We start from the raw sequence: 13391 nt of genomic DNA on the forward strand, positions 1-13391 counted from the left end.
TTTTGTAAGGTTTCTTGCATTAGAGTTAGCAAGAAAATGGAAAATAAGTTCAATGAATCTGGAAAGGAAGCGAAGGGATATTGCAGGGATACCAAGTGGGTTGTATCTTATTGTGTCAGTGGAGATGTTGTGCAGTTTTGGCTAACCCAAATAAAACTCCAGCAGTCTGTAGCATGACAGTGCGGGTGTACTCCTAGTTTCTGGAGGTGTTTTTGATGTTCCCATGCTCCAATTTACTCCTGTCTTGAGTGCATGGAACTGCCTTTACTATAAAAGAGTAGTGTGAAAGTTAATGGCTTTACCCAGTGGCATCATGTGAAAAATGTTTTCTTGTGAGTAGCACTGGAAATGTGTGCGCTCTCAAAGAGATTGGAAATGTGAGCTCCAGTTCTCCAAGAAACAGCCAAAAGGACTGAACCAAAGGTGTTGGTGTTATCCAAGTGAAGCTGCTGAGAGATCATGATTGTTTTACTTCTTGACAGAGAGTTCTGTCTATTGGGTGGGACACATGCAGTGAGAATTTTCATCTACAGCCATAAAACTTTAACCTTTGCAGTCAGTTGGGGTTTTTGGACAACTTCCAGATCTCATAAAATTGATGTTTATGAATTATAAATAAAAGCAAATGTACCTAAAAACTTGGATGCCATATTGGCTACTCTTAATGTATGTTGTAACAAAATGTAACTTCACTCCAGAATTGGTGGCAATCCTGAAATCTATAGCGGTGTCCATACTGCAGTATTGTCATGGAGGTCTCTCAGATGGAAGGAAATTGATGTCATAAATGTATCAGAAAACCATAACAAGTCTGTAGAAATTTCTGCTTGCAGCAAAGGCCACAATTTTAAGTATAGGACAAAGAGATAATAAATTATAAATTCAGCAGGGAACAAGGAAGTAATGTAGCAACTGCAAAAGATCCAAACATATGGAAAATTCAATTCTGTGGAGAATTAAGTCACTATTACGTAATGAGGATCAATGGAAATGAGCTGATGTCAGTATTGGACTGGCTTAATGCATGGATGGAAAATTGTTTTGTCTCAGAGAGACCTGCTAATAGGAGTGGAAGTTCCATGTATGCTGCATGTCCATTAACTGTTGGGGTTTTTTACCTAGGAGGGGCCTGATCCAAACCCGGCAGAAGTAAATAAGGTTTTCACTAACCTGAATCTCATTTGGGGTCTGAATCTAGAAGATCTGTAGGAGATGGCAAACAGTAAGAGCCTGGGATGCACATCTACCTCATACTGGTTGTTTGGGGTGAAATTTATCCCTTTCTTTCTATCTGTCTGAGCCTTTTGCACTACAGGTTACCTGTCTGTCCCTCCAAGTGGGGCCACAGTGGCCTGGCAGCCTTGGAAAGGCCCTGCCCAGGTAGGAGCGTGAACCCCCACCTGTGGACTGGAAAGGGCTTTACCTGGCCCCAGGAGAGAGGGGTGTTTCCTGTGCCCAGAGAATGGGAATTCCAGAAATGTTGCACACTGATACCATTGCAGAAGTGTCCAAAGACCTTCCTGGCCTTCCTATGGCATGACTGTGATCCTGTGAGACTGAGCATGTGGTGGGGAAGGGATGCAGAGCAGAAGAAAAGCCCCTGCATGAGCTGCATGAGTTGTCCTGGAGGAGGACATGCAGCTGAGGCACCTGGGAGAGTCCTGTGCTTGGTGTTCTGTTGTGACAGGGCTTGGCAGCAGCAGCAGTCTTGGAGCTTGTCCCTGAAAATGAGCCATCATTAGCCTGGCAGCTGTGCAGGGAACACCAGAGTGTGCTCCTTGGCGTGAGCAGGCTCTAGCTGATGTTACTGGAGGACTGTCCTTGGGAAGGAGTGGCAGCAGTGCACAGTCCTAGGTGTGCACATGTGTGTGCTCTGGCCAACATGAGGGAATTGGCACCACAGGAGTGCACAGTGCCACAGAGCCTCCCACCTGGAAGAGCAACTTGGGTTCAGTGGGAGCAGTCCTTCTTTGGCCACTGGCTATTGGGCACTTTGCTGGCCCTGAGAATCCAGCCAAGCATCCTTGCTGCCGATTTGAGAGCCAGGATGAGGTTTTGGGGGGTTCTAGAATGTGGTGGATTTGTGGGATTTTTATGGTTGATTGGTTGGGTTTTGATGGTTTTCTTTCTGGTTTGTAAGTGAGAATAATGGGGAAGGCACAGTATGTAATGGTTTAGTAAGAAGTTCATACTCTGGGTACCTTGGACATTGAGACAGTGGACTGTGACTTACTTGAAGGTGCATTTGAGTGATGAGTATCAGGCACATATTAACTAGAAGGGATCTTCTGGTGGGAATCAATGGGCTTCATGAGAGACTTTTCCTCATATGAAATAGGCTGAATATTCTGAGTTTTACTATGTATAAAAACATGCTTCTGAATCAACAAATTAGGGGGAAATGTCAGCTGTTAAATGTTAGTGGATGGAGCTGTCACATGAACTGAGCGTGTGGGTGGCTTTGAATTAAGAGATGTCAGAGGTGGGGAGAGTGGGGAGAAATAAAAAGGGATGGGATGGTCTGACCTTTGACGGTTCCCAGTCCAGTGAGAGCCTGAAGGGAGTGGATGAAGTAAGTGAGGCTTATAAGGGGGTCATCACAGGAGAGGACCTGAGTTGCTGAACATGTCACAGCCACTGGAAAGGGGAGCTGCTGTCCCTGCCCTTAGCTCTACCCCTAACCAGGCACTTCTAGTTGCTGTGCCTGCTCTGACAGACCACCTTCTGAGCTGATTCACCTGGCCAACCTAACACAGAAAAAAAAAAAACGCAAAACAGAACAACTCAAACCCTTTTGTTGCTGTGTGTATCTTCCTTTGAATGAGAGTTGATGTGGCTCATCATAAACTCAGGATGGATACCATTCCAAGTGCAAGGAAGGGCTGAAGCTATGTAGCCAAAGAGGAAAGAGGAGCACAGGAATTTAATTAGCTCTGTGGGTTCCTTGTTTGGAAGGTTTATGGGTCTGTGAAATAACCTTGATGTTTCCAAAAATGAACTCACTGAAAGGATATGGAGGGGGTTCTGACATGAAGAAAGCAAACAGGCTTATTTTCATTTCCTTATACATTTCTTTTGCATTTCTAGAAAGCCTGTTCATCTTAAGAAATATTCTCTATGATATGGAATAATCACTTAAAATTATGCTACAGAGGTGAAGACACCCTTGGATTTGTGAGCAATATTAAAGTGATTGTGTCCTAATTCTTGCCCAGCAGCTATGCAGATCCATTGAAAGCTGGCCATTGTCTTTCCTGAGAAACAGCTGCTCAGAAATTTGGGAGGAAAAATATTTTATTCCTCACATTCTGGTGGATTTGAGACTCACAGCTGGTTGAGAAGCCTGCCAAGACTCCACACTGTTTTGGAAATGTACAGTAAATGGGCATAAATAGCTCTAAGCCCTTCTTGGACTTAAGGGTGAAAATGTCTTAATGCTGGAAAGGTGTTGAATGTCTTTTTCAAAGTAGAAATAAATCAGAAGGGAATTGTGCTGTCTTTGCCAACAAATAAACTAATTTTGGGGAATTTACTGTCCCTGTTTCCACAGAACCTCTTAGGCTCTGCCTGTTGGCTGGAGCTGTCCAAGCCCTCCAAGGCCTTTGTGATAATGTTTATGTTTGAATACAATATTCAACCTAAAAAATGGTTCTTAAATTAGATTCTTTGACTGATAGTATACATAATTTATGTTACTTCAATCTGAGGACCAAATTCTCACTGTATTACTGAAAGTCTCCCATTGACTTCAAGGAAATTAGACTCTAGATCTAGCAGACTGGGTTAAACCAGGAAAGGCAGACAGGTCTCTGTCAAAATGACTTTGTGCTAGCAAATGCAATTTCTTTAAGTGCCCCCCTGAGTAAACTATTCTGATTTGCTTTTTTGAGCTCTCTTCCCCATCCACAACATGGAGAAAAGTTTATATGAAGTATTTTGTTTGACTGCTGTAAAGCAAGTATTTTGTTAACCGTAAATTGAAAAGAAATATGTTTGCCCCAGTCTTAAAGCCTGTCTCTGGATGAAAAAGTGGATGTTTTCTGGATTAGGATGCAGTGGTGGTACTCAGACATGGGGATGGTCTTGTCCACCTCAGATGTGTGCCCAGATTGGGATGTTATTGTCCAAGGGGGTGGGCTGTGGATGGGTGAGCTTGTAGATAAGTAAAGAACTGGCTAAATTTTGAGGCTGAATAAGAAAAAGATAGTGGTTTGTACTCAGCCTGAACTCCTGCCTTCAGGGTGTGTGGAGAGGCCCTTGCCTGAGTGGAATGGCTGAAGGCTGTGTGAGCTGTATTTAGCCATTTTGTGAGAGCCCTGCATACACATCCTGTCTGTCCAAAGCTGCTCTTATTTGTGGCCAGGAGCTGCTCATGTGTGGCTTTCACAGTGGGATAAATATTGTGTGTGCTGTCAGTATAGTAAGAGTTCTTCAGGTTGACTTCCTTCCTCTGGTTGTAATAGGTCAGTCTACTTGGAGCAACCCTGTCCATTGGTGAAGCTCAAATCAGGGTTTCTTTGATGTAGAGTGAATTGTTCTCTTGGGATGAAGTTCAGGCAAGAGGCCAAAAGCCCAAGACTTTAACAAAGAAACATCAACCTATTTGTATGATTTTTGTATACACTATACAAAAGTCCTGAACAAGATGTTCTTCTAACCCCATGAAAAGAAAGGGCAAGAGAGAAGGTGTGATGCATTAGTGGGAGGCATTCAGATGCTGCCAAAATGGGGTGATGTAACTTGACACAGTGCCAGTGTTTCTGCTCTAAACTGAATGCAGGTGAATGCTGATTAAAATGAGCCCACACAGTATCTATCTGCTGCAACTGTTGTTTGGTTTAAGGTATCATCCAGAAATACAGGTTGGGGAACCATGTTCTGTCTGTCTGATGATATATGGGTATTCTTCTCTCTATATTTTCATCCTAAAGCAAAAATACAAACAACCCACAGATACACAATGTTGCTTGCTCTAAATAACCCCAGACACACCTTACTACTTATGTTTGGGTTTTGATGATTAGACAGCTTGGGGAAATGTTGGCTTTATTTATTACACCCTCTTATCTTACAGTCTTGATGTGTGTAAAACTCTGGTAACCAGCTTGCTAGATGAAGGGAGAGCAGTGGGTGTTTATTGACTTAATTTCGACACTCTCCCATAACATCCTCCCAGGCAACTTGATGAAGTACAAGCTTGAGAAGTGGATGGTGAGGTGAGGCAAAAACTGGTTGAACTGCCATGCTCAATGGATTGTGACTGGAGACATGAAATCCAGCTGGAGGCCAGTCTCAAGTAAAGTGCCCCAGGGGTTGATACTGGGACCAGTACTGTTCAACACCTTCATTAGTGGCCTGGCTGAAGGGGCAGAGTACATCCTTAGCAGTTCTGTAGATAACACCAAACTGGGAGGAGTGGTTGATACACCAGGTGGTTGTGCTGCTTTTAGGAAGGACCTCGCTAGCCTGAAGGAATGAGCCAACAGGGATCTCCTGAAGTTCAAGAAAGAAGGGCAAAGTCCTGCCCAGGTGCCTGTATGTGCTGGGGCCAACCAGCTGGAAAGCATGTTTGCAAAAAAACACTTGGTGGACCTGGTGGACACCAAGTTTGAATGTGAGCCAGCAGTGTGCCCTTCTGCCAAGAGGCCAGCAGCCTCTGGAGATGCATTAGGCACAGGGTTGCCAGCGTGTTGAGAGAGGTGTTTTTAACCCTTTATTTGTCCCTGGTGAGAGACATGAGGAATGGTGGCTCCAATGCCGGTCTCCCCGGTACAAGAAAGAAGTGACCCACACTGGAGCTGGGTCAGGAAAGGGCCATAAAGATGATGAAGCCAATGGAGCATCTCTTACAGGAGGGGAGGCTGAGAGAGCTGAGACTGTTCAGCCTTGAGAATAGTCAGTTCAGGGTGATCTCTTCCATATATATGAACGCCTGGTGTGGGGGAGTAAAGAAGATAGACAGGCTTTTATCAGTGGCACCTGGTGGAAGGACAAGAGGCAATCGGCACAAACTGGAATACAGGAAAATTCCATTTTCTCTGTGAGGGCCGTTGGAAACTGGAATGAGTTGCTCTGAGTAATGTACTGCAGCTGACTCTGCTCCAAAGAGGGGCTTGGATTAGACATTCTCCAGAGGTGCCCGCCCACCTCACACATGGGAGCAGTGAAACCTCTCGGTTGCCAGCTCAATCCCTGTGAATGGATATCTGTGATAGGAGAGAAATCTGGGATGGAGCATACATTAGTCCAGGGAGTGTACATTACTCCAGTCCTAACAGATGCTTCTACATCTTCAGTAACAGAGAAGGAACTTTTAAAGAAAAGAGCACACAAGCCATCCTACGATGCTTCTCCATGGTGGCACAATCTGTGTCAGTCAACGGATTTTTAGCTTCCTGGAGCAGGGCCTGTGTTCCCATAACATGTGATACAGCTCTATGGATGAACACCCATCCCATTGCGCTGGATCTGCTTTTGAAACCCTCCAGGTGTCTCTGAATTTGTGGCTCTAAAGCTATTCTATAGATGCAAATCTTGAGTGTTGACAGTGTGCTGTCAGGGCTGGAAGATGAGGCTTTTCTGTGCTAATGAATTTACTGCCTCCCTGATTTCCTCGAAGCACTGCTAAGTGTGTCATACAGAAAAGTGGTTTCATTAGCAGTTCTGCTTGACTGGAGGAAAAATGCACTCATTTATTTATTTGGTTGGTTCAGTGTGAAGTCTCTCTTGGAAGGTCAGTCACTTCCCAGGCCCTTCAAGCTGCTGTTTTCCATTCCTTTGCTGTGAACAAAAGGTGAGCACCCACCCCTGGCCAGTTGTGGTTGATGTGGGCAGAGCTATTGGCCAGTTTGCCCTCCAGCCCAGCCAAGTGTGGTGTTTGCTGTGTTGATCTTCCTTGGCTGCCCTCTACTTTTAGAGATCTGGAAGTGTCTCTGGGATGCTCCTCACCAGAGGATTGTCACATTGGGTCTCTACACATATTGGAGTTCAGCTGGGCAGGAGGGACTTGTAGTGGAAAGGAACATCTGTTACTCCTTAGGTGTCACCACTGTCAAGGTTTCCATCCCTCCAGCAAAGCAGTCCTTAGCCAAAGGCTTGTTAATCTCTGATTTTTCAGGAGGAGAGGGAAGGGCTGTAAGTCTTTGGGATAACTGATTTTTTTTTAACTGAAGAGATTAGTTTTGTTTTAAATTACAGTATACTGAGTCAGTGTCTTTGACACCCACAGCTGTGTTGCTGGAGGGACTTGGTCAGGCAGGATCCCACGTGTCTGCTGTAGCTTTGTGCAGGATGCACCTTGCAAGGGGCCTTGCACAGCTGCTCATGGAGGATGCCACTGGCTCCTGTGCTCGGTTTTGCTTCTCCAGCAGGAGTGCTCCTGTTGGAGGGTGCGAGTGTGCCCAGCAAAACAAATGACATTGTTTTCACATGGTGTAAAACCACTCCCTGCACCTTCCCTTGCACCGCTGCCTGTATCCCGGCTGTAAATCCTGAGGGGAAGCAGCGGGCTGAGTCATCTGGCGCTGCATGTGTATTTATAAAACAGAAACACTGGAGCACTGCAGGGGCTGGGAGGAGAGACTGGTGCTCAGGAGATCTTGGCCAGAGGTGGTGGGTTCCCCCCACATTCCGTTCCTGTCCTCGGGCTTGCTTGCTGACATGGATTGCCGCTGAGGAGGCATCAAACTGCTAGGCTAATTTGCTTGTTTTTTCCTTGCAAAGCCTCACACGTGAGCTGAAGGCAGGGACAGAAGCACAAAAAAGGCTTGCACAGGGGAAGAGCCTTGCAGATTTGCAGTGCTCACAGCTAAGATGAGCTGGCTGGTTGCACTCACCCCACAGCACCCAAGGTGCTGGGGAGGATGCCTGTACAGCTCTGGCCAATTTGGCTGCTTCTTGCCGTGGCTGCAGCCTGCAGCAATGTAACTTTGATCTCACTTGCACAAGGGGTAAGCAAGAGGGAGCACCAGGGCTTCTCCTGGGGCCTCTTTGGAGTGGAGTAGCCTGTGCTGTGGCACAGAGGGGCTGAGCCCAGTCTGGTCCTGTGCTCTCAGGGTTAACTGGTGGTTTTGCAGCCTACTCACATTCCTTTCCATTCCCTTTCCTCCTGGAATAACAAAATCAGACCAGGGAGATTTGGGTTATTGTGCTGGGTCTCTCCTTCTTCCCTCTGCTTTGGCAGCTGATCTCCTCTTAATGAGCAAAGTTGCCTGGGGGTGCCATTTACCCAGGGGAGGCAGTTTCCCCTGCACTGTTGCATTGATTTCTTGTATAAACTGCATGTGCAGCCTCGCTTGCGGGTGCTGTTAGTTCTGTCCCTGCTTTCCCTGAAAAAGCTGGTTCTCAGCAGAAGGACTGTGTTTGCAAAGCTTCCCCCTTCCTGGAAGGAGCAGGGTGAAACAGCTTGTGATCCTGATACTGTGTGATGGGGAAGTAGAGACAGTGAAGGAGGAGAAGTACAGCGGGGAGGGATTGCTCCTTTCCTCTCCGTATATCCCACACACATATTAGGAGAACAGGAAGTTTTCTGCTGAAGCAAATGGGCAGGAAATGGTGAGTGAATAAAGGAAAGGGCTCCTTCACCTGCTGCGAGTGTGACCTGTGGGACATGCTGCTCAGGCCAAAGAATCCCTGCTCTTAACCTTGCTTGTGAAAAGGGCTTGCTAACTGGATATAACCCAAATCTGCCAGAGCTCAAAGCAGTAAGTCTGCATGGTGCCTTGTGGCCAGGCAAAATTAATCTGCACACTTGCAAGAAATAGAAAGCAAGTGTGACATGGGCTCCTTGCACTTGGGGGGTTGTACAGCAGCTGTCTGGGACAGTGGGGTCTTGCAGGCAGCACCTGGCGAGCTTGAGCCTGTCCCTCAGCAGGGCAGTGCAGCCCCGGCTGGAAGGAGACTGTAGGGCACATTGGCAGTGTCTCAGTAAAGACTCACTCTCCCATCTGGTCGGGGTCGTGTGCCATGCTGAGAATCAGAACTTCCTATGCTGAGACCCAAGATGCGGACCCAAGCCCTGTGTCCTGTTGGCTGTTTCACAGGTGGGTGGCTGCTGCTGCTGCCCGTGAATCTGCTCTGCTGTGGAGCACCAGGTATCGATTCAGGCTTGCTGGCCCAATGGTTTCCACCACTGCTGCATCTCTAGCTCCCCGGGGTCCCCCTGGTTGGGGGTTCAAGGCCAGGGGATTTCTGTTTGTTTGTTTAAGAATGTTTTATTCATTTATTCCTCACATACAGTTCTCATCATTGCTCAGTCTGTGGCTTTCAGCTATCTTGAAATGAAAAGAAAATACATGTTTGTCTTCCAGCACCTTGGGAGCCAAGGGAACCCTTAACCAGAGCCAAGATGTAACGTGGCAGTGCAAACTCTAATATCCGATGTTCCCCCAGATTTGTAATTAAAAGCTGATGATTTTCCCAAGGTTACCAGAAGGACACTAGTTGTCTGGCTGCCATAACACTAAACCTGTTCCTATGGCAATGAGCTGATTGCAGTTGGAGTTTGTGCTGATTTCAGGCCTTTTTTTTTTTTTTTGGTGGTTTTGTGGGTTTGGTTTTTTTTTTACAATGAGTGCTGCTATGCATCTCCCTTCTTCCTGGTGAAACCATGATCCCAGCACAATTTCTGAGGGCTGCAGCATCCCTAAAGGGCTGAAGGCAATGCCAGGCACTCTGCAGGGATGTCATGAGAAGCAGCCCTGTTCCCAGGGGTCCCTCAGTCCCAATAGCATCCCAGAGATGAAGGGGACCAGTGCAGCTCCTGTGGCTTCTGCGGGGAACTTTGCTGGTGCTGCCACTTGGTCATTTTTTCTCATAGTATTTTTGTCAGAGGAATGCACCTCCTGACCCACTGCTTGCAGCGCTGCCTGGGAGAGCAGAGTGCTGGGAGTGGGGGCCCAGCCATGCTCCAGCTGTGACTTGCCAAGTTGCTTCTATTTTGGGAATGGCTGGGTGTTTCCAGGTCTCCTGGGTACGTGCTGAGTTTGCCTGCTTGTCTTTGTTAGTGTTAGCTGGACAATAGTGTGGACCTGGAAACCAGCTATAATTTATGGTCTATGTCTTTATTAGGTAAGCAAGAGACAAAATGCATCCTGCTTACCCACCTCTCCTGTTTTTGCAGAAGGGATGCCTGTTGGAGTGGGAAGTGCATAGGGAGGGCTGTGTTGGTGCAGGTACCACCCATTCTTTTCACCTGGTTGGTGCTACTAACCCACACCTGGTGTAGCAAGGGAAAGAAAAGAGTTTTTTGTTCTATTGAAAATTTGGGTCCTGCTTCCTACCTGTATTAGAAGATGAAATATGTCAGGAATGAGCACTGTATACATCTTAGGAGTTCCTCTCTTCCCTGATGGCTGGTTGGGATGCTTTGGGAGGTTTTAGACTGACTACACAGGCATGTTCCTGCCTGCTTTGCTGCTGAGACATCCCCCCCCAGCCTGAACATAGGCTCAGATCCCATCACAGACTTGCCTAAGAGTGAGTTGTGAGTGCAAGGGTTCACCATGAAGGGATGGAGTTAACCATATGCTTTAGTTGAACCAGGGCCATCAACAGGCCAGTTGCACCAGCACTTCATACGTCTGCCCTTCCAAGTTGCTAAAAATGGGCTTATTAGTGATGGATTAGGGGAAATAGATGAATTGAATGCAGCCTTCACATCACCTCCTACTGTGCTTGGTACATGCAGGGACTAGAGGACTTTGCTTCAAGTTATCCACAACCCCTCTCAGCAGGGATAGCCATGGGAGTGGCTCCCTTGGGGCTCTTCAGCTTTAGCTCCAAGTCCTCCTGTTGCTGAATGACTGTCCGAGGCTCCTTGTTTCCATCTTTCTGTGGGCATCCTGAAATGTTTTAGTCCAGCACAGTTCCCATCTGAAGTCCTTCTGGAAACCAGATGTGTCAGCTCAGCAAGACATCCTGCCTAAATATTTTCAAACAGAAGTTCAAGATTGCCTTGTGACTCTTAGCAGTCAGACCAGGAGCAGCTCATACTGAATTGGGTTGCATGAAGGGGAGGTTGGAACAGACACCTTTGTCCACAGGGCCTTCTGAAAGATGACTGAGGACACAGTGGTTGTTTCCTAAGGCAAATACCTGGGGGCAAGCCCCTTGCAGAAGCTGCTGGGTCTCACCTTGGTAGGATGTGCTTGGTAGAACCACGGTCAGCAGCAGGAGAAGGGAGGGAATGCAGGCAGCTTAGGACATCAGTGAGGTTTTTCCTTCTGTAGCAGAAAAAAGGACACCATGGAAGCACTTCTTTGCAGCAGACTGTAATTTTTGAGATGTGCTGTGACACACAGGAAGAGGCTGTTTTGGGGATTCCCAGCTGTGCCTCCAGGTGGGGGTCCTCACTGTGCATCTAAGCAGGTTTCCATGCAGGATGCTGCACCAGGACACAGGCTGGCATGGCCAGCGCTGACCACTCTACTGGAGGAAAGAACACCGCTTCTACAGGAGATGAATTTGAACAATTCTATCCTTCTCCTGTCACTGTGAGAATAAGAGATTACCAGTAATGCAGCTGGAGTTCATAGGCCAAATTTATTGGTAATTCCCAGCTGCTTTGGGATTTTGAGCTAATGCAAAATGGCCATAAACTTAGTCTGTTAGTGCAGTTAACAGGAACTTATAAGGGCTTTGTAGCACCCCTCTGGGATGGAGTCGCTGGAGCGATGAATCTGGCCCAGGGGAGCTCTGCTGGCATGAAAAGGTCTGGTCCTGGTATCCTCTCACACTTACAGCAAGCAGAAGGTTTTGCTGGATCCTGACCCATTAGGAGCTTGCTGAGGTTTTTTTATTTTTAATATGGGAAGCTGCACAGAAACATTTTTCGTGCAAGTTCCTCAGGTCCTGGCTGGTATTTCTGAGTGTGAACAGCCTTTGTGGTGACAGTACTGACCAGGAAACCCTGGTCTCCGGCCTCTGAGCCTCAGAGGTCATTGCCTTTGTATTGCAGGGGCTCCTACCCCAAGGAACAGTAGCAGCATGTATATATGTATATGTAGGGGAATGGCTTAAATGAGAGAAAACGGGAGAGAGCAGCTCCAGAAGAACTGATATGCAGAGGAGGTGCCTGTGATGCTGTGCAGTCTGAGCTTGGTTTTGGTCCTCAGTCCCTCCCATCCTAGAGAAAAGCTCTACTTGGCATATGGGGTTGTTGTCTATTGAAAGGTGGTGGATTTTGTCTTTTTTTTAATTCTTCAAAACAAACAAAATCCCAAAGTTTGGGCTTCCCATTGAACATGGAGTGGTTTGTGGTTTCCCATTTCAGTGAAGTACAGCTTGCATTTGTTTGGCTTTCATCTTGGTTTTTCTCTGGTGTTTCGGAATCCCCAGAGCTGGACATCTGGATCTAATGTGAATTGGGAAACTTCTTCTGTTTGTGCCTGCATAAATCTGGAGTTTCCTGATGAAAGAGCATCCTTCTCTGTGCTTAAATTAAAACATTTTGATAGGCTTCAGTGGGGCTGCATAGATCTCTATGAGATGGAGATACAGCTCCAGTAGATATCTGTGGTGATTGCACAGCAATACAGTGCTACTGATGTATCCTCCAAGCATTTCTGTGCTCTCAAAGGAATGTTCCTTCTATAAGTAAACCAATTTATTCTAAGTGCAACCTTCCAGCTTCCAGTGCCAGTCCAAAAGTCCAGGTAGACCTGCTCAGCCCGTTGAGCTGACACCTCTAAGGAACACCCATTTCCAGGCACTGACTACAGAGGTGAGTACAGGGAGCAGCATTCCAATTGCCTTTGATTCATGGCCCAAACACCCAGGTGGCTGCTTGCATATGGGTCAAGCTGATGGTACCACTGATATGTCCTGGAGCAAATTTTGAAGTGGTATCTTCACTTCCATAGCAAGATTCCTTTGCCAATCTGCCGCTGTGTCAGGAAATGTGGCACCCTTCGTATACCTTCTTGTGATGAGCCTTTGTTCAACAGTAGCTGCATTTGTACAAAAGATTGTTCTGTTTCCCTCAAAACTGAGTCAGGAGTCTGTGAAAGATAGTCCTCATGAGACCTGTGGGCATAAGTGACACAGGGTGAAAACTTTCATTCCTTTGAGATTATGGTTGGATCAACAAGCTTGAAGCAGATGAGATCCAGCACAGCTTGAACTAAATCCATAAGGAACACTTAAATGCCGAGACAACTTTCAGTAAATACTTTGTGTTATGACATCCTGTGAGCTTCCTCAGAGAGTTACTGGAAGCCTGTTTAAGCTTGCCAAACTTCCACCAATTTTTTTTCCTGCTCACGTGACAGATAAGGAACTTGAGAGCCTTAGCTGCAGTGACCCACTGAGCTGGGAGTGGGGCAGTCAGGAGGGACTGGCTGTGCCAGGAGCTCATTCCTTCAGCCTGACTCACCACATCTCACCTGCACTTG

The 13391-nt window shown here is 46.8% G+C and overlaps 1 protein-coding gene across 2 annotated transcripts in view; it reads left to right on the forward strand.

The window, feature by feature from the left end:
• The first annotated feature begins 1206 nt into the window (after positions 1 to 1206).
• Positions 1207 to 13391, forward strand: part of AFAP1L2 (actin filament associated protein 1 like 2) — a 54277-nt gene continuing 42092 nt past the window's right edge. Inside the window, exon 1 of one of the 2 annotated variants that reach the window (XM_039385127.1) lies at positions 1207 to 1222. In XM_039385127.1, the coding sequence (XP_039241061.1) occupies positions 1213 to 1222 (10 nt within the window). In that variant the 5' untranslated portion in view covers positions 1207 to 1212. The remainder of the gene's footprint in view (positions 1223 to 13391) is intronic. The other variant, XM_039385128.1, reaches the window with a different exon arrangement.

The sequence above is a fragment of the Pipra filicauda genome, unplaced genomic scaffold (assembly GCF_003945595.2).
Source record: "Pipra filicauda isolate LSUMZ 115617 unplaced genomic scaffold, ASM394559v2 scaffold397_size650280_pilon, whole genome shotgun sequence".
NCBI lineage: Eukaryota > Metazoa > Chordata > Aves > Passeriformes > Pipridae > Pipra > Pipra filicauda.